Genomic DNA, 20,741 nt, shown 5'->3' with positions numbered 1-20,741 from the left:
TATTTATATTTTATTATCTCAGACTTCAATCATTAAGACTCTAAAATGACTTCTAACCTGAGGAGATAAACCTATGTGTGTGCATACAATACCTCACCCAAATAATCATGCTACAAATCATTTTGCATTTTATTTGGATTCTTTTTTTTAGGTCAGACCAACACAAAGAAGCGTACAATGGTGAAATGTTTGAGGAAACTATAAATGGTTTGCAAAATTTTGCTCAAGTAATAATCTGAAAAGTTTAGCATTCTTTTGTTGCCTTCACTCAGCTCCAGTTACTCTCAAACTTCCCAGTGCACTCAGTGGTCTGTAAAGAGGCCAACTAATGGTTAAATTAAGCCCAGCTGGGAGTAAATATTCTCAGTATTAACGCAGGGATTCCGTGAAGCTCTCCTGAGGTTTGTTTGAGAACATTGCCAAACAAAATCAACAGAATGCATCATTTTATTTCAACTTCACGATTATACACTTTGTGTTGCCTTATTATGTAAAATCACATCAAAAGGTTTGGCAACGGGAGAGTATGTGAGAAAGTTCAAAGGAATATGAATATCAAAGGAATATGAATACGTTTGTGACGCACTTAACTGGACAGAAGGCACATGAAAAAAAAAACTTTAAAAGAGCTCCAGAAAACTTTAAAATATGAAACGCCGGTTCTATGGCAACCGCATTTCCCAGAATGCTTTTAGAAGAAGCTGCGTGGCGTCATGGGACACACCGGGGCGTGGTCCGTGCACTACAGAGTTTATGTTAGTGGGTTTCCTCCTCCCGTCCTTCTCTCCTCTCTGCAGGCTGCGCTCGGAGCTTCTCCTGACGGCTACAGCTCAGCGGTAAGTCCCGCTTACATCCGGTTCAGATCCGGCTCAGCTGCACAACTTTAGGAAAACTTTCTGCGCATCTACAGCGAGACAGGGATAGGAAAAATACCTGTGAGGATTAAAGAGAAGAAGAAAAGAAAAGAAGGAAAAAAGAAAAAACAAACAGACATCTGGTTCTGGCAAGGTTAACAGCTGCCTGACCGCAGAGCAGACAGCAGGAAACACGGTTAAAGCTGATCGAATCTATTATTAATGGATGTTCAGGTCAACGTTTTGATTAACGCTCCTGTTTCTCTGCAGATCATCTTGAAAAACCTCCCAAGATCTTCAAAATGGTAAGTTCTTTTATTACAGCTATGACTAATGTCAAAAAGGAGTATGGGGAATATATATATATACAAAATGTAAGCAATTAGAGTCTAGAATTAAATCCGTTATTTATGCAAATATGTGACTCTTCGGTGTTTAATCCGTCTGAACTTGTGGCCACGCCCACCAACTCCTCAAGGTATGATCTTTAGCTTTTATCTCCATTTGCAGTCAGATGTCTTTTACTAGACTTTGCAAAGTAAAACCACTCCGTCAGCTGTCTTAACTTTAGTTATTGTGTTTTAAACTAAATTATGTGGCATTGATTTCAGTTTTTCTAAATGAGGAAATATGTTATTGGCTTTTTGCAACTGTGTTGAATTTGAATGAAATTATTTTAGCCACATGAATGTTTAAAATCTTTCAAGTTTCATCAGATTTGGTGTGTACTGAAGGGCGTGTTCAGCACACAGACAGCTTTCGTTTGGGGAAGTTTGGTGTATGACTCACTGTGGGCTCTGTTTCCACTGGGTGGGCCCCTGGATCCCTCTCTGCTCTTTAATGCGCTCATTTCGACCTCCCCTCCTTCTCTTAAAGGCAGACCAGCCATCTTTCTCCTCACCAGGGTGGAGTTAGTATCAACATTCCAATAAAACAGCCAAATTAAAGCATTCAGATTTAATAATCTGATGGGAGGATATTTTTTATAATGCTTCAGTCTCTCTGCTGAAACTGAATCCAGACGTTTCATTGGGTTTTCAAAGCTTTCACACTTTGATATATATTTTTTTTTCACATTTCAAGTAACTGCAGAAAAAATAAATTTCACAGTTTCACGTGGAACATTTTAAGACAATAAAAACTTTAATTTAAGTACATTTATTTAGTGGAGGAAAAAATCAATCTCAAACTACAAAATAAATGTTTTCAACATTCATTTTGTGTGCTTTAATTTCTACTCCACCTGTTGAAGTTGCTCGGTGTGTCTGCGAAACTATTTAGCAATACACCACTTCCTGTTTTCTCTGGGTGTAAATAGGACATGGTTGATAATTTAAAAGGATGAAAACAAATCATGTAATTTAAGCAAGGCAGATGTACACTGAAATTCAAAAATCAGGAAATGACGAAAAGAAAACGGCAACTGTATAAAAATAGTTTTATACACACAGCCAGATATAAACAGAACTTAACAGCATTTTGCTTGTTGGAGGACTGCAGCAAAGAGGGGCATCTTGTCGGGTCACCATAGCAACCTTCAGGAGTGATTTCTATGGTGACCAGTTGTTTGGAAGGGATGCAGGAAATAATTGCTGTCCTACCACCACAAACTCATAAGTGTGGAGTTTGTGAATACCAGCTGGACTTTTAACTTTCAGATTCTGTAAAATGAGACTAAAGCTGAACGTTTTAAATGCTTTTAGCAAACAAACACTGCATGCAGGTGAAGAAAGGGAGTATATCATTATGAAATATTTTAAATAAAATATGTTTTTCATTATTTATATCGTTGCACTTTCAAGTTTAATTTTTCTGCCTATTTAAACAGCTGACTAAACACAGTCACCTCATATGAACCAGCTTTCTAAAACAACATCCTTTGGTAATTTAATATTTTAAAGCTGCTCTCTGTATGTAACTTTTATAAAAAACGTTTTTTTTCTGTGTATTTGTTGAAACTGTTTATGACGTGACCGCATAGGAGACAGATAATCTTTGAATAAATTGAGCTCCTCTGCCTTCACTCAGTGCTATCTAGAAACAACCAGTGAGAGCAAGGAGGCGGGTCTTAGCGCTGTCAATCAAGCCCATGTGTGAGAATGCTAAGACTAGTTAGCATAGCCATCAAAACAGGTTTCCTGTGGTAATGTGAGTTATTTCTCACCATTACCACATGTGGCAGCGAGTACATGAGGATGATTGACAGCGCTAAGACCCTCCTCCTGGATCTGATTAGTTGCATTTCTTCAGATGGCCACCACAGCACAGGGAGGAGGTGGAGGAGCTTGGTCTTTTCACAGATTTTTTTGTCTCGTATTATACATTTGTCACGACACGGTTTTAACAAATGTAAAAAACATTTTTAAAAAAGTTTAAAGTGCAAAAACATCCCAATAATTTTGCATTTTCTTGTCAGAGCTTCATATGGTTTCCAGGGTGGAAATGCTGACACAAGGTGTTGGAGGGCAGGTCTCATCACATCCAAGCTGCTCATATTGAAATTTATTTAATATTTAAAATGTATTTTATGACATAATGAGAGTCTCCCTGTCATACTGGCATGCATAAATGGAGAGGAGAGATGCCGCCTATGATTTAGCGGCTTGTGTTCACGTAATGAGGCTCAAAGTTTCTCCATGTCTGAACTCGCTCAGTAGATAAATCCCACACATTCCGGAGGAAACGTTCAATCACCTTCCCAATCAGCTGTTTGTCCGAGCAGGCAGCTGAGCTACCAGACTTGATTAGCTGATGTTGATGGAGAGAGAGATTCCTGTTGGCATTCCTGTCTGCTGAAACCGACACAGTTCTCCGTTAGCTCCAGCAGTAATTCCGCTCGCCTGCCTTCCATGTCTTCAGGATCAGAATTCCAGACACATTCCAGTGGTTTTCCTCTCCAAACATCTCTCTCTTCTCCTAGAAAAACAAAACAAAAAACAATTCACTGATGCAATGCAGATGTGCTACAGTCTGATCTGATGCGGGAACAACATTGTTACAATGTTTAACTGTAAATTGATTATAAGGTTGACTTTTATTACATTATTGTTTTCAGTTCTCATTAGTCTACTACTTTCAAAATTTCTGCTATATCCAGGTCAATTTATTAATAATTAAACTGAATTGCAGTTATTTGTTTTTTAGCTTTATCAATCAATCAATCAAATTTTATTTGCATAGCACATTTCAGCAGCAAGGCAGCGAGAAAGAGACATTTTGAAAAAGAAAAAAACATTAAAACCCTCACCCCTTTTAGGACTTCAGTAAAATGTCGTTTAACTGGGGCTCTAACCCTCTGGGACTTTAGTCAAAAACACCATTTGACAAGGACTCCAACTTCTAGGTTTTTAGTTGAAATGCCGCCAACTGGGACTCTTTATGCTCCTCTGCTTTGATTTATCTTTAAACTGAATTCAAAAAGCAGCTTGCACTAAATGTATGAAGTTACATGAACAACTAGCAGATGCCTGGTTTTTGAATGCATGATGTAAAGGACAGTGATGGGTCATGAGCAAAAGCATCAACTATAAAAGCAGATGGTTTGTAGTGAATCAGAAGAGTCGGCTCCCACTTTTTTTCCCTTATGCTGCTCAGCTCTCACACTCAGTGGCTCCGCCCTCCTCACAGCAGAACTTTGTTTTAATTGGCTTGTCTAATGCTGACAGTCTTCTCGAAAACAGAGCAAATATTAACTAAGAGGACGAACCACATCAACCCATCCGGCCTGAGGTGTTGGATTGTTTTGAATGCCAACCGTCAGTGCAGACATAGTTAGATTGCTGAGTTTAGTTCTACTTGAGAGATTTGTTAAAAATGTTTCGGAACTTCGGAATGGGAAGTTCAAATATCAGAACTTCCCCATATTGATAAATATCAATCCAATACAGAAAACAGTGCTGAACTGACTTAAAACGTGTCTTTATTTACACACAGACATAAATGTACTGAAATACAAGCAGATGAAAAGTAGCCTTTTTAATATATCTTTAGCATCATGTACAAAGTCACTGCAACATACGCCTATTCTATTCCATTGTTTAATGGTAAATGATATGTAATTCTCTTTCCTGATCAAGTTAAATTAAAGGTGTAAGTTGACCTAATGGAAATCTGCTGAATGAATTGAGAATATATATGCATTATATATAATTTTTCCATAATTTCTTTATTTCAGGCCAGCAGAGGAACTGTTAAAGCCAGTGCTAACTTCAACGCCAGTGCAGATGCTGAGGTTCTGCAAAAAGCCATGAAAGGATTGGGTAAGATCCTCATCCTGCAGTCAAATCTGCAGCAGATCAGTGAATGTTTTAGGGAAGGCCTTCCTCCATCGGCCCCGGTGTAGTAAGCAGTGGTCTCCACCCACTCAGCCAGCAGTGAGTCATGAACACGTGAGCAGCTGAGGGTAACATGAAACTCCTCTGTGGGCGCAAACAGACCTGCTGACTGTGACGCTGAGCCGTGTTTGTGTGGGTTAAGCTGATCCAACCAAGAATCCTCCTGAATGGATCGGGCTTGTTATTGTGGTTTCATAACATGGGTGTCATGTGAGAGTCACTATCGCGGCTCTCCTGAGTAACCATGGTGTTTGTTGCCGTAGGGACCGACGAGGATGCCATCCTGCAGCTGCTGACTGCTCGCAGCAACACCCAACGGCAGGAGATCAAGGCGGCCTACAAGACTCTGTTTGGAAAGGTCAGGGCGTATGTTCAACAGCGGCCGTTTCCTGTAGAGCTCGACCTTTAACCTCTAATGAAGAGTGAACCTGACATCACTCTGACCCTAGACACTTCTGTGTGGTGTCCTGAATTGAAGTCATTAAGTTATTAAATCACCTTCCAGTTTGCGTTAGCTAAATTCACTGTTGACAGAAGTTTACTTTTAAATGAGTGTAACTTTTATGGAAATTTTTTTTCTCACAAATTTGTTGACACTGTTACTACATGGTGACGGTATGGTATGGCACAGATAATCTGTGAAAAAAATCAAACTTTGCCTTCTTTCGGTGCTAACTAGAAACAACTGGACAGAGCCATGAGGAGGGTGTTGGCGCTGCCAATCACCCTCTGTGTGACGCTGCTTATCCCTCATTTGCTCTCTCCTACACTGCAGCTAGCAGAGCCAGTTGTGAATGCTCAGGCTAGTTAGTATGACCACCGAAAACAGCATTTAAATTGTTTTCCTGTAATGGTGAGTTGTTTCTCCACCATTAGCACAATTAGCAGTGAGCACACAACGTTGCTAAGGCACTTCTTTTGACTCAAATGGTTTTTGATTGGGAGAGGTGCATTTCTACAGATGGCAACAGTAGCTCAGGTAGAAGGTGGAGGAAATCATTTTTTTCATGAGGTTGCTTGAGATTTTTATCTGCAGGACAGGTGGAGTGGTCTAGCATAAAAGGTTGTGTATGCTGCCTTATCTAATATATTTATTCAAAAAAATATTTTAACTCCTGAGATTTTATCTCAGCCTGTTGTTCCACATAATGTTTTTCATTAAACACATTGCTACCACATTTAGAGGTGTCAAATGTTTAGAAATGCATACAGTCAATCTGTACTGGTAAGAGCAGTTAGCATAGCAGCTGACCGCAACAGTAGCCAACCACAATGTTTTTCAAACAGCTGGTTAAACTGGGTCTGACTTCAGAGGTGAATGGAACCAGAATTGTTTCACTCTCCATCTATAACACCATTAGTCTATAAAAGCTTTAAGTTATTATAAATGATGCTACAGATGTTTGACTGTGAAACCAAAGATGACTACAAAGGAAAATCACTAGCTAGCTTAGCTATTGAGAGCCAAAACCATGACTTTAAGGTTAATTGGTCTTTCTAAATTGCCTTTAGCTATAAGTGTGTGTCTGTGTATGTGTCTGTGACGAACTGGTGACCTGTCCAGAGTGTATCCTTCCTCTCACCCAGTAAACTCTTTAGATGGGCACCAGCCCCCATGTTGACCCTGCAGGGATGAATCTCAGAGACGCATCTGAAACATTTTTGAGATGCATTGTGATGCGATAACTTTAATGTGTTCTTCATGACGTCAGGATCTGGTGGACGACCTGAAGGGAGAGCTGGGCGGTAAATTCGAGACGCTGATCGTGGCTCTTATGACTCCGCCTCTCACCTACGACGTGACATGCCTTCGGAATGCCATCAAGGTATTAGACATGAGGCTGATTTAAAGTTTTCAGTGGCTCTCAATTGAATGTTTGTTTTTTTTTTTGTTTTTTTGTGTTTTTTTTTGACATTTTCCTCTTTTGACCTGTAGGGGGCAGGAACAGATGAGAAGGTTCTGGTGGAGATACTTTCCTCTAGAACAGCTCAGCAGGTGAAGGACATAGTCGCTGCTTACAGACAAGGTGAGGCTTCCACAGATGCTCTGTTGATCCCCTGACACAGAGCTCTTTGAGATCACCACACTATAATTTGGATGAGAAACTGTTCAACATAAGCAGCTATTAGAATTTTTTCCCACCAAAGCACTTCCAGTACTAGACTGAGCATGTGGCTCCAGTCTTGTTAAGAACTGGTTTGGTGTTTCAGTTCCAGAGAGCAGAGTCAGTGCTGCTTCATTACATGACTAGGAATCTGTTGTAGTAAATGCTGGATTATCTCTTAGTTTTTGAGTATTTTTTTTGACTAAGTCCTCCTTATGTGGGTTGAGTACTTTACCCCTGCGCCACTGCCGTGCCCATCTTTTGAGTTTTTCTATGGGCTCACTATGGAGAGAAATGGTTGATTCATTCAAATCCACGGAGGGTGGATCTCATGCACCATAAGCATCATAATAGCACTTGATTTGGGGTCAGGTCCTTGTCCAACATTAGATCGCAGGTGATGTTTCCATTCCAAATGTGCTCAAGACTTTGCAATCACTGTGATTCCTATACAAAACATAAAGTCACAGGTGAGTAAGTTTGTTCATGCAATAAGTTATTAAAAAAACATGCTACGCCAACTACTTCCTATCTTTTTCTTTATTTGTGTCACTGGCAACATCCAGGTGTTGACCATGTGACTTGTGTTATTCCAAAAAAGTGTTTCCATTGTAGTTTTGCGAAATAATTTTTTTTTATATGGCCAGAAAAACCATCTCAACCTAACACTAAAGTTGTTTTGGTAACACTTTATTTAAAGGGGTGTGCAGAAGACTGACATGAGACTGTCATAAACATGACATAACATCTGCTATGTACATGAAGGGGTCTTTATGAATGTGTATGACTGTTGTACTGAAGTGTCATTTGGTAACTAAAGACACTTTTAATGCAAAGTTGACACTTTTAATGTATGACAGTGTTGTGTCAGCTTCATGCACACCCCTTCAAATAAAGTGCTGCCATTTTTTAATCAAAAAACGAGTTTTTTTTTTTTATTAATTGTTTCTGTTAAGCAAATGTATTTTTGCAGCCTGTGACATTTATACAACACATTTCCTCTCTTGATGCCGCTATCATTAAGAGAGTGATTGGTCATGATGCTGTGACTGGTTAACAAGATTCAGCTTCACACACGCTTGACTCTTCTTGGTCAAAAAAACTGATTGTCACATTTAAGCTCAACTTGTTCATTCTGCCTACGTTCTGGACAGGAGACGTTCTTTAGTCTCTGGTGAACAGAAGAAGCTCCTGGGTTGGAAACAAATCAAAGTGTTTGACACACAGTGGTTGTGTTTGTATCCCTCAGAGTATGACGACGACTTAGAGGAGGATGTATGTGGGGACACATCGGGTCACTTCAAGAGACTCCTGGTGATTCTGCTTCAGGTCAGTCTGAGTAGTTCCTCTTCTCTGGTTTTTCTCTTCTGTTTTTACAGTATTTTTTTTTAAATCTCCTTCCAGGCGAACAGGCAGACGGGAATCCAGGAGGGCAACATCGAAGCTGATGCTCAGGTGAGTCTGTGTTTTGTTTTCTCTGTGATGATGGTGTAGCATCATGCAGGATCTTCTGATCAGCTCTCCTGAATGAATGCAGTTAAGAGCCATTTTGTGTTATTGTTTCTTTGCGATTCAGAGACGGTTTGATCTGTTCATCTCACTCTCTTTTTCTCTCTTTTGTTTTCTTTACTGCAACATAAATGCAATCCAGAAATGTAAGCCAGTGCCTCTACATGAATTTCAAGATATTTTATCAGGGAAATGAAACAAATCATGACTTTGAAAGACAGGAAAACATCTTATTAAAATCTGTGCTGCAATTTTATAAGAGACATTTTTAACATGATCACTCCTGCCAAAACCCCCCCAAAAACAAATAGGTTAAAAAATGTCTACTGTCTTTTTGTGTGATAAAATAATTACAATAAAACCAAACCAGCAGGTTGCATCATATCACACACTGTATCTGAATATTGAGTCAGAACTGTATGAAAGCAATTTTCTATCTAATATACATTTAAAAATAAACGGGGAAAAAAACGCAGAGCTAAATTTGATAAAAGAAGAGACAACATGAAAACTCTGATGGGGTAACGTCAGCATTTGGTCTGACAAACCAGTTAATGTAAATGCAGCTTGGATGAATAAAAAGCTTCCTGAACAGAAACAAAGGGGAACCACCAACAGGAGACAGTCGTTTCACCACTTTGCCATTTCATACCCGACCAGTTCTGCTTGGTTTGTAACGGACAAAATCTACCAACCATCCGTCAGCAAAACAACAATTTAAAATACTATTTATATATACAGTAATTCATCTATAAACTTCCTTTGACTGATTTGCCCAAGGCTACATCAACATCTGGAACTGAAACCACAAACGTTCAGATAGACAACTGTGGCATGGTTGTTATTTAAAGTAACTGTACTTCATTCATCATATACTAAATAAATTAAGTGTTTATATGATGCCAATACATAATATCTTTCAGTCGGAGGTCACATAGAGCTATTTAGGGTCAGAGGTCATATTTTAAGGGTAGTGAACGGATTGAATTTATGTAGTGCGTTTATATTCATGCTGACCACTCGAGGGTCTTAGAAGTGTCAATCATGCTTGTACTCACTTCCTCCCGCCTGCTCTTGGTTATGCTACAGCTGATTCACCATAGCATAGTTTGCTGCTAATGCTAAAGCCAGTTAGCACAGCCACTGATGATGGCAGAAAAAGCATATATTTTTTAAAAGGTTTATGGGGTTAAAAGAGGAGAACGTTTGGATGTTATCAGCATAGTAATGAAAGGAAATGTTGTACTTCCTGTAATGTAAATAGAGCAGGAACTGAACCTGATCCCTGAGGTAATGATGTACATTACCTGCTGACTGTTACAGAGGAATAGATTATGCAAATTAGCTCATGCTTTGCATTACTTATCGATACAGCAATCTTCAAGGCTTCATTAAAGGCTGCTGAACTGTTCAATAAATTGCAGGACATTCATTTCAAAATGTTCTCCCTCCAAATGAAATGACAGTCTGTCTGTAACAACGTGACTGCTGAAGGTGTTTTTGTTCCTGCTTGCAGGCTCTGTTTAAAGCAGGAGAGGAGAAGTTTGGGACCGACGAACAGTCATTCGTTACCATCCTGGGAAACCGGAGCGCCCAGCACCTGAGGAAAGGTTTGTTTTCTCATGTCAGCTGACTCTGAACACGACGTAGAGTTGATGGAAGCTTGGAACAAGTGCTTTTCTATTCTCTGAGACAAACATAGGCAAAATAAACACATTAAATGTAGCTTTTAAACATGCGGATCAGACATCTTTAAGGTTGACCTCTGACCTTCTTCAGTCAAGCTGAAATCTGGAGCTGTGTTTTAGTGTTCGATGCCTACATGAAAATGTCTGGATATGAGATGGAGGAGAGTATTCAGAGGGAAACATCTGGAGGCCTGAAGGACCTGCTCCTGGCAGTGGGTAAGAAAACTAATCCAACCTCCATGTAGGCACCTTCTGTTAGTGTTTTAGCTTAATTCTCTGTTTCTTCTTCTAAATGACTGCATTTGTTTTTTTGTTTTTAAGTGAAGTGTGCCAGGAGCGTTCCAGCCTATTTTGCGGAGACTCTTTACTACGCCATGAAAGTAATACACTGTTTTTACTATCCATATTTTGTAATTAAATTTATACAAAGTTCCTGTAAGACCAGGCCAGAAATTCATTACTGCAGAAATGCGCCATCTTAGTAGGCAACCAGTGAACAGCGTTACATAGGAGCGTCATTACTGAGGGTTAAATTAGTTTTTAAAGGCTTTTTCTGCTCTTTGACTTAACCAGTTCAGTAGCAACAGTCAACAAGTCATTTGTTTGCTGAAGGATGAGGAGGATGAGGAGGAGGACGATGATGTGATCGGCTGTGACAACAAGAATTGACCGCATGTGTGGTTGCATTTAATGTTCATATAGTTGATCTGTCTCAAAATAATATTTTTCTACTCTACACATTGTAAATGTGAGCACCAGAAACGGCAAAAGATGCATTAATAATCAGATTATTAACAACAATGCGCCTCCTTCTCTGCTACCTGCTAAGTGTGACGCATAAGAAATAATAGGAGTGTTAATATGAGCAGGTGCTGTCTATAAAAATGTGATTATAAATATGGTCACATAAACAGATATCATACCTGCTGAAGTTCAGCAGCGTCTCTGAATGTATTTTTTTTGATCAAGTACAGCTGTTGCAAGAAGAAAAAATTTATATTTGCACATCTACATTTTATATTTGCATTTCATACTTTGTGAAACGTAACAGTTTTGGTCACATTCAGAAACATTTGAAAACATCCTAACTGCTAATAAAGTGATCAGAGGGAGTCTGTGCTGTATTAGATGATCTGTGTTTGTTTCCTCTGGATATTAGCCAGCCACTAGTCGACTCCCAATTTATTGTAACAAAGTTTGCTCAGCTTCAGAGGATGTGATGAAAATGTCTCTTTACACACATTTGTCTTTACATCTTTGACTCCAACAATATCCAACCAACACTGTTCTTGAAGTGGGAAGATGCTTCTGCCTATCAAAATGGCGGCGGGAAACCCAAATGCAGGAAATGTGGCGTCATGTGGGAACTATGTATATTTGGTTTGTAATTGTCTGTCAACAGATGGATGATTTGAAGGTTCATGGATGCTGCAGGGAATCAGATGAAGCTCCAGCAGCATGATGTGTGTGTGTGTTTCAGGGAGCAGGGACAGACGACAACACCCTCATTAGAGTGATGGTGAGCCGCAGTGAAGTCGACTTGCTAGACATCCGAGCTGAATTCAGGAAGATGTTTGCCTGCTCTCTGCATTCAATGATCAAGGTATGTAGACATAACAAATAACCCAATGACCCACAAAAACATGTTGGAAATCCCAAAAGGTTCCATAATTCTTCCTGTTGATGGCAGGGAGACACTGGCGGTGACTACAGAAAGGCTCTGCTGTTGCTCTGCGGCGGAGATGATGCATAACTCCACCAGCAGGAACCTGGAGCGCCTCCTCATATAAACTTGTATTGTTTTGAGTGAGAGAGCATATCCATCAGGTCTTATGAAACCAAATATAGTCTTTGGAAGGTAGCTAACATTTTGTCCACATTAATGCAGCCTTTTCTACTAATATTATTCATTTACAAAACCGAAGGACCAGATTGGTTGTTTTTCTTTGCACTTTGTATGTCGGAACCAACGTATGCAACTTTAAATGTTCCACTGAATAAAGATCAACTGAGTTGATTGATTCTGTTTGGGGTTTTTTTTCAGTCGTACTGGTTTCTATTACACATGTAATACTGTTTAAGGCCAGGAGAGGGAGACGGAGCAATTTAGATAAGATTCAGCGCCTCATTGTGGCGATATGACGCTAATTCCATTCTTCAGATTGGAACTGATTAATGGAGCAAGACAGTTGGTGTGTTTCACTTCCTCTTTTGTTCTGCTGTTTGTAACAACGTGAAGCTTTTTTTTTTCTTCTTTCAGTTTAGTAGAATTTCTGCTGCAGGTCTACAACATAAATAGTGTGAAATATTGAGCCTCAGCTACAGCTTGGAGATGGATACATTTGATATTTTTCTGCAGAACTTGGGAGCATCAGGCACGGAAAAAAATTAGGAGGCACCTGGTGGAATAGGTGGTGAGCTCATTATAGGCCCTGCTCTTCAGTGCAATGCTGGTAGAAATGTTAAAAGGTTAATAGAGGAGCCATGTTGCAATGAGTTCCTGAAGGCGAAGTTTCAAAAAGGGCAGGAGTTTTTAAAGAAACAGAGGCCCAATTTCTAGGTGTTAGATTATGATGTCAAATTTCTTATAAGTCATATGTAATATATGCAGCATTTTAGAATCCAGAGGTAACATTACTTGGCTGGTTGTGCAATAAAATGTCACACTCCCTAGAAAATCCACAATACGGCCCTTTTAAGACCATCTAACGGTCCCTGTGAATATAAAAAATGATTGAAGTTAGAAACTGGAATTGAAACAACTGATGTCTTTTACTAACAAATTTTCTCCTTAGAATTTTACGCAGAACTTCTCAACCAAACCATCATCAATTCATGTTTAAAATCCTAAATCATCCATCTTTTCTTATTTTTCACTTCCACTGACTGAGCCAGAGTTTATTCTTTTCCATTTATTTGTTTTTTCTTAATGTTCAATTTTGGATTAAACATATAACTTTTGGGGTAAAAAGACTCAAACTCATTAGAGTAGACCAGTTTTGTCAAAACATAACCAAAAGACATTTGAACCCATTTAAATTAGTTCATGATGTTAGTTAGTTGGTTAATAGTATAAAAATGCAGTTTATTCCCATTTTTAATATTTAAATCTTAATTTAAAAACCATCAAAGACTTTAGCAAAAGAGCCCAAAAATGAGGGGTTAAAGGTTCCTTCTTCCACATTTATTTTTCACAAAGTTTAACTGAAACCAAATCACTTTCATGTCTCCTTAACCTTGAACTGTAGGACCGGAGGAGCCAAACTGTTTCCAGTAGATGAGCTCTGAGGAATCCTCCTCTTCCCTGTTTTTCTGTGTCTCTCTCTGTTTGTGTGTCTCTGGAGTGAAAGGAGACGTTTTGTTACACCGCTCCACCACTCGCTGTTATTCTTTTCACAGACAGATTACCTCCCGATTATTACCATGGAAACAGAGAGACAATAAGGTGGTCCATACAGTAGGTTGTGAGTTCGGACCACTAGGAGCCACAGGAAGACAAACCCCCAGCTCCTCCCACAGTGTGTGTCTGTGTGGGCCTGGAACTGGGCTGTGGGTGGGTGGCTGGACATTCATGCAGCTTTGTAGGTCAGACAGTGGAGAGCACATTTTTGTTTTGATGCGCCTTTTTTTTGTCTTTTTTTTTCTTTTACGCGAGCCGCCCTTTCATTGCAGCCTCTGACTTAGTATGAAGTAAAAACATTCAGACGAACTAAATGAAGACGCTACTTCACTGCCATATAGTTGGGATCATAGACATATTTTTATTACATCTGTCTGAACTCACACAATGCAAAGAAGTATCTACCCACTTTTAGATTTCTGTTCCTCACATTTAAATGTTTCAAATCACCAAATTAACATAAATATAATCATAGTAAATGCAAAACGACTACAGTTTATATAATTTTCAAATTTAATCAGCCAACCAGTCCAGATTATTTGTTGTAGACTTCAGTGACATGGCAGTTCAAAGTGCTTTACATCATGAAAACATAAAAAACAAACAAAAAAACCATTAAGCATACAAACGCATCATACAGTTAGCAGTTGTGAAAACCAATATCAGACATTACAGTGATATTGTTAAAATGATCAGCAAACATCAAACATGTTGATCAGTGTTCCATTTATTACGGTTTGAAAGCACCTCTAACAATTAGGTTTTTAGCCTTGATTTAAAGGAACTCAGTGTTTCGGCTGTTTTGCAGTTTTCTGGAAGTTTGTTCCAGATTTGAAGTGCATAGAAGCTGAATGCTGCTTCTCCATGTTATTAATAAAGACAAAATAGTCCAAACCAACTTTGCACTATGTGGAAAAAGTAAATTCAAGAACAGATGATCAATAAAGTCACAGAAATCTACTAGTATGAAAATTGTTACTGGGCCATTTCTAAGGCTTTGGGACTCCTGTTCAAAACTCTGGGAGGCCAAAATACATACAAATTGAATGAAAACATCTTGATGATTCCGAGGGAGTTTTGGAAAAATATTGTGTAAACTGATGAGACAAAAGAAGAAGTTAGAGGAAGGTGTGTGTCTCGCTATATCTGGTGTAGCAAAGCATTTTAGGAAAAAAATAATAAACATTATAGAAAATAAGTCAATGTGGACCTGGATGACGTTTTTCCCTTCACGAATGACAAAGTTGATACAAAATGCAATTATCAAATAACTGCATTTTGTATCAACTTTGTCTGATATAATTTGTTTGGTGATCTGAGACATTTAAGCAAAAGCAGAAGAATCATTTTAGAACACACAGAGTCGTATAATTTACTCCTTTTGAGGAAATGCAATATAAAAAACATATTTCAACAGACAAAAATCTTTTTTAAGGATAAGAAGCCTGAGCAAGCTAAAGTTGTTCAGTATTAATTCCTACTGTTCTGTCACGAACTCTAACATTTAACAAGCTGGTGGAGGAATGTGGAGTCCTGAATGAACACCTTTTGAATTTGAGGTGAATTTTCTGGGAAGCTCACTTCTGGGACAACAGACTGTTGTTCTGTTTTTTTTTTTTTAGTTGTGAAAAATAATTTTCTCTGTTGAACGAATGACTTTAAATAGTTTCGAAAAGGTTTGATGACCCAAACTGGAATGTATGTTGTGTTGGTTTGATCCACACAAATGCACCTATTGATAGTGCATTTGGTACTATCAATAGGTGCCAAACACAATTATTAGCAAAGTTAGTAAATTAGATCAAAATGACCAAGTTGAGGTTCCACCTGATTATCAGGAAATAATAGTCAGATAGTTCAGTCTCAGTCTACTTGATGAAGACAGACAAAAGTAAAATTTCTATAAAATGGAGCAAAAGCAAACATTTATAAATGTCAGGCTCAGTGGCCTATTTGCACCCAAGCAGTTTAGCACCACATAATGAAATACACTTTTTAAATGGTCTTTTCTGACTATTGAGAAAGACATTTTGGAATTTATTTGAATGGTTCCTTCTAAAGACTCACACAGGAGTGTGTGAACAGAACGTTGGCCCAAGTGACACTCTGCGGTGTGACATGTTTGTACTGAAACTCCCTTTAGCTGCATCCTGTTGGAGTCCTAATGTTTGTCGCTCCAGATCTGTCAGGATGCTGTTGGAAATGCAGACAGACTTGGAGACACAGGTGTAATGAAGTCACTCGTCACTTAAACCAACACACAGCAACCAGAGCGTAAACATGGAGATAATTAACATTGCAAACACAGAAACAAACCCTAAACCCTAAAATCCCAAAAGCATGACAGGATCTCTGCCAAAGCTGATGGTGGAGGTGCAGAAACCCCTCATGCCGTGTAGGATGATACAAAAACATCTTTGTGCAGATGTGAAAGCACTGTGGTATGACAGCCGGGAGAATTGAAGCGATTCAATGGGTCGTTGTCAGGAATTTCAGCAAAGGCCCAACATGGCTTTTCAGCTTTTGTGTTCTGGTTATTAGAAATGTTCAACGGTTTAACGTTGCAGTTTAAAATAAAATAGAATAGGATAAAAAACATCTGTCTAAGATGATCTAACCAGTAAGTCCCTTTTTGACACAATGTTTTTCACAGCCTTTTGACTTGGTGATAGCGAATGAAAACAGGATACAGCACCATAATACCTCGCTTTGTGTTTGATAAAACCTCAGAAATATTCTTTCTTTCAGATGTTTATAGTTATGCATCTTCACCTGGTTGGCCATTGGCAACATCTGCCTCCATAAGAGAAAGAAACAAGATAAGACATGAAGGACGGAGCGCCTCATACCTGAACATCACTCAGATGAGACGATGATTATTGACGATAATGACATTCCTTCAGGCTCTTCTTCCTGAGAGCTTTTGAATATATCTATGGTGACAGGGCTGCCATTGTGTGAGGCTTTACATCGTACAGGAGGGAACTGAACATGTCAAAATCCCTTTGCAACTTGTGGTGAGAGTGAAAGGTCTGAGGAAAACCATTATTTTTCAGGCTGAAGAACCAGCCTGAAAAATAACTTCATACCAGTATGCTGTCCCTGATTTATTTGTTTAAACACAAAGAAACAACTCACACAGGTGGACAGACACACATTTGCTCTGCTTCCTTCTGCCCTATCGACCTCTGACCTCTAACTACTTCCTGGCTGACTGCGTGCAGGTGCTGGGCTGAGCTGGTGATGGGGTTGGTCCTGAAACACCATTCCGTGCTGCCAAAGCCATTAGAAAGGAGGAAGACCCCCACTGAGGGCAGGTCAGAGGTTATGGGGGTCAAGAGCAGACAGGAAGGCTTTAATGTCCACATCTGGGGCTGCACTTGTTCAGAGATAAAGTTTTATCTACACTTACTACTGGAGATAGACGCCTCGGCACAAAGAAGCCTCTCTTGTAATCCTGTTTATGAACGATGATGTTCAGAGAAATGTTCTGTGGCAGGCTGTGGGTCTGAAGAGGTTTAGGCTGTTTGGTAGAAACGAGGTAGAATGATTTAGTAAAATGTGAACTAAACAAAGTGAAAACCTCTGAATCCAGTTTTTGCCTAGTAAAAATAATCAGCTATGGGAATTTTTTATCTGTTTAAATATTTAAAGGGGCAGTATGATATTTTCCAGGCACATAGTTCCATTTTATAGCACAATCAAGTAACTATGTTACTCTCGGTGTTATAAAAACTCTGCTTATATATGACTTAAAAGAAATTTGACTTTGTAATTTAACGCCTTGAAATTGGGCCTCTGTCTCTTTATAAACTTCTGCTATTCTGAAACTCTGCCTTCAGGAAGTCATCACTACATGACTCCTCTATTAACCCTTTTACAATGTTTTTTTTTTTTCTTTTACCAGCTGAGAAGTAGCTCCTTTAACGAGCACATCAGATGTTCAGTTCCACCAGGTGTTTGCTAATTGCTGATGGCTAGTCTGAAGGAGCTGAGTGAGTAAGGAAGCAAGCATGCCTACAGGAAATGTTTTCATATTTTTCATAAAATTAAGAAAAATATGGGCAACCCTGACCATTCTCTTCATGAGACTGTCATAGAAAATCAGACCATCTTTGATCAGAAGCTTCTTCAAATTCGTTGCAATACAGATTGCTACAGGAAATCTTTTCTGCCCACATCACTATCTGCAATAACTCTGAATAATTTGAATTAATGAGATACAACAGCATTTCATTTTCCTCTGAGATCAACAAAGTATTTTTGAATAGAAATGAATTTGTTTAAAAAAATACATGTATTGTCACATTTCAGCTGACTATTGAAGAGAAAATATGTTTAAAAATGCATTTTATTTTAAAACACAACCTTTAACATCTTTTTAAAGTTGTAAACCATCCTAAAATATTCTCCTTGATTTTTAAGCCAGTTCTTGTGGCTGACTGTTTAATTTCTATATTTTTTTTTTTAGAAAAGGATAAGACAAACAAATATGGTACTACCAGATAGAAGGAGTAAAAAGAGGAGGAAAGGTCCATATAGACCCATTGCTATAAGACTTAAATATCATTTTAAACTAGTTCAGGTTAAAATTCCATCCAGAAAACAACAGCATTTTAAGTAGTTTATTAAGTAGTGTATTAAAAAATACCACTTGAAAATCATGAAGTATCAAATTATTTAACATTAACTCTAAAAGGTCGCACCAGTTTAAATTTAACATTTTCCAATACCTTGCTAAATAATTCTTACCATTTAACTATTTTTCACATTTTGCCTTGTTACAACAAGCATCACAGGATTTTATTTGGATTTCATGTATCTGACCAACACAATATGGCAGAACTACAAAGCAGAAGACATACAATATGTTTTACAAATAATAATCTGAAACATGTGACTTGCATTTAGTAAACAGACCATTTTACTCTCATTCCCCAAAATAAAATCTAACAAAGCACAGTGGAAAAGAGAATAGAGTTCCAACTTAAAAACAATACGTGTTCATTTGTCACATTGTATTAAGTTTGTCAGACTTACTTTATTTACATTTATTTAGCATGACAACTTAATAAACATCATAAATTTGCTTGGATAAACTTACCTTGATTACTTCTGACCAGTTGGCACAATATATTTAAGCTTCAGTATGTCATCTGTTTTCTTTGTTCAGTCTATTATTTTCCAAACAAGAACAAGCAGAAATGTTTCTAACTGCGCAAAGATTTGAAGCTGCAACTCAGAAGGGCTGAATATATGTGTACGCCACACTTATGAGAGTTTTACAAGTAAAAGAAAAACTGATTTCCTTCTGCTTCACAATTATTACTTGTATTGGTGCATCATGTAAAGTCCTCATACAATACATTACAATGCAGAGAGGCATGGATGTTATTGCAAGGCCCCATTCGGAGAGAAAATGTGACTTGGAATGAAAAGAAATAAAACTCACTTGAGGCTGACCTGCACTGAAAAACAAATGGTTGCTTGAACCGACTTTTTAAAAAATGACTCTAATTTGTTACAGCTAATTGTATTACTTTTGCTCAATCTAAGTCAGATTTGAACAATTCTGAAATCAGAACTTTAGCTTGAGCACAACTAATAAAATTAGCTGTAACACTATTAAAAAAAAAACTGGTTCAAAAAACATATTTTTCAGTATGACCTTGAATACTTGGTTTAGGTAAAGGAATTCCACCAACTGGATGCAAAATACTAGATCTAAATGTGAATGAATGAATGAATGAATGAATGAATGATGTGTCGTCCTGAGGTTCGTCCTGCTAGCAGTCCTCGCTCTGCAGCATGGACATGAAAAAGGCGCACACGCTGGCCCAGGAGCTGCAGAACTCATCCGCTGTTCTCCGCTGATCCGCGCGCTTTACGCACGCCGCGCTCGTGGGCTGGACCGGGGGCGTCGTGGGAGCAGCGGTGCTTCTTTTTACGCTGTTCCGATCCAGTCTGAGGTTCGCATCTCTGGGCGCTTGCTTACACATGCGGGCTTTCACCAGCGCGCGAAAGTCCACGCACACTTTATCCCGCATTTTCTTGAAGGCACGCGCCACTTGTTTCCAGAAGGCTTTGGGGTCGGAGTTGTAACCCGGACAGCTCCGAGGTCTGCCGCGGTACTCGCAGCCGGTCTTGTTGACGCCGCCCTGCCTCTCGCAGTTCACCCAGACCTTCACCGCTTCCCCCGCTTCCCCCGCGCTCCACGCGCATCGTGTCCCGTCGCTGGTAACGAAGGTCCCTCCGCCGATCTGCTGCGCGACGCCGGGCTGCTTGGCGCCAGAAGCCCGGAGGAGTCGGAGCTTCAGGAGAACCAAAAACAGCCAAATGGAGAAGAGAGCCCTCAGCGGAAACATCACGGCTTTAAGCAGAAAAATAAAAAACAAAACACAAAATCCACCTGAAAATGAAAGAGAAACAGATGATGATGCATCACCTCTGACTTAAAGGATCATATTTATTTGAGTGATAGAAAATAATATGGGTTTTGACTCAAAAACTAACATATCTTTGCCTCAAAACCATCAAGTTCCAAATGATATGCTTTTTTCATATTTGTATTTTAAAAGTTTCAGTCAAACTATTGTCTGTGTTTGAGGTTTAATGTAAACATAATATAAGTTAAATCAATTTTTAATATGAAATGATGCTTGAGTACAGATGGTATTAGAAGGTGAACACCAGAAGCTACTTAATTGAGAGGGAACATGTTTTAATCCACCCTGCTAACGCTTTTACGCGTCGACAATATTAACTGTTTTTTTTTTCTTTACAGTATGCCAACTTAAGGCCAAAGGGATCACACGTAAAGTACTGAAACTTACCAGAATGAAGAGTGCCGC

At 38.9% G+C, this 20,741-nt stretch overlaps 2 protein-coding genes across 2 annotated transcripts in view; one reads left to right on the top strand and one right to left on the bottom strand.

Moving 5' to 3' along the window:
- Positions 1 to 721: 721 nt before the first annotated feature.
- Positions 722 to 12,507, top strand: anxa5b (annexin A5b). The gene is made up of 13 exons (XM_014968673.2): positions 722 to 836; positions 1,125 to 1,159; positions 5,029 to 5,113; positions 5,452 to 5,546; positions 6,901 to 7,014; positions 7,125 to 7,215; positions 8,543 to 8,622; positions 8,698 to 8,748; positions 10,319 to 10,412; positions 10,611 to 10,706; positions 10,812 to 10,870; positions 11,971 to 12,093; positions 12,181 to 12,507. Exons 2-13 carry the CDS (start codon positions 1,157 to 1,159, stop codon positions 12,241 to 12,243), a joined length of 954 nt encoding a protein of 317 aa, XP_014824159.2. The 5' UTR covers positions 722 to 836; positions 1,125 to 1,156; the 3' UTR covers positions 12,244 to 12,507.
- A 5,994-nt stretch (positions 12,508 to 18,501) lies between these two features.
- The window catches only part of LOC106904356 (fibroblast growth factor-binding protein 1-like), a 2,526-nt gene continuing 286 nt past the window's right edge, over positions 18,502 to 20,741 (bottom strand). The window contains exons 1-2 of the mRNA XM_014968674.2: positions 20,724 to 20,741; positions 18,502 to 20,299 (exon numbers count right to left, since the gene is read on the bottom strand). The exon at positions 20,724 to 20,741 is cut by the window's right edge and continues 286 nt beyond it. Coding sequence (XP_014824160.1) covers positions 19,677 to 20,299; positions 20,724 to 20,741 — 641 coding nt within the window. The 3' untranslated portion in view covers positions 18,502 to 19,676. The remainder of the gene's footprint in view (positions 20,300 to 20,723) is intronic.

This window comes from Poecilia mexicana, unplaced genomic scaffold (assembly GCF_051168715.1).
Source record: "Poecilia mexicana isolate PSO_F unplaced genomic scaffold, ASM5116871v1 scaffold_2, whole genome shotgun sequence".
Taxonomy (NCBI): Eukaryota; Metazoa; Chordata; class Actinopteri; order Cyprinodontiformes; family Poeciliidae; genus Poecilia; species Poecilia mexicana.
The sequence above is the reverse complement of the archived record's forward strand: the minus strand, read 5'-3'. Positions and strand labels throughout refer to the sequence as shown.

Bases quoted from the DNA above. Each gene is read 5' to 3' on its own strand.
- anxa5b (XM_014968673.2), top strand. The intron at 8,623-8,697 runs GTCAGTCTGAGT...ATCTCCTTCCAG, and splicing joins TCCTGGTGATTCTGCTTCAG to GCGAACAGGCAGACGGGAAT. The intron at 10,871-11,970 runs GTAATACACTGT...TGTGTGTTTCAG, and splicing joins CTCTTTACTACGCCATGAAA to GGAGCAGGGACAGACGACAA.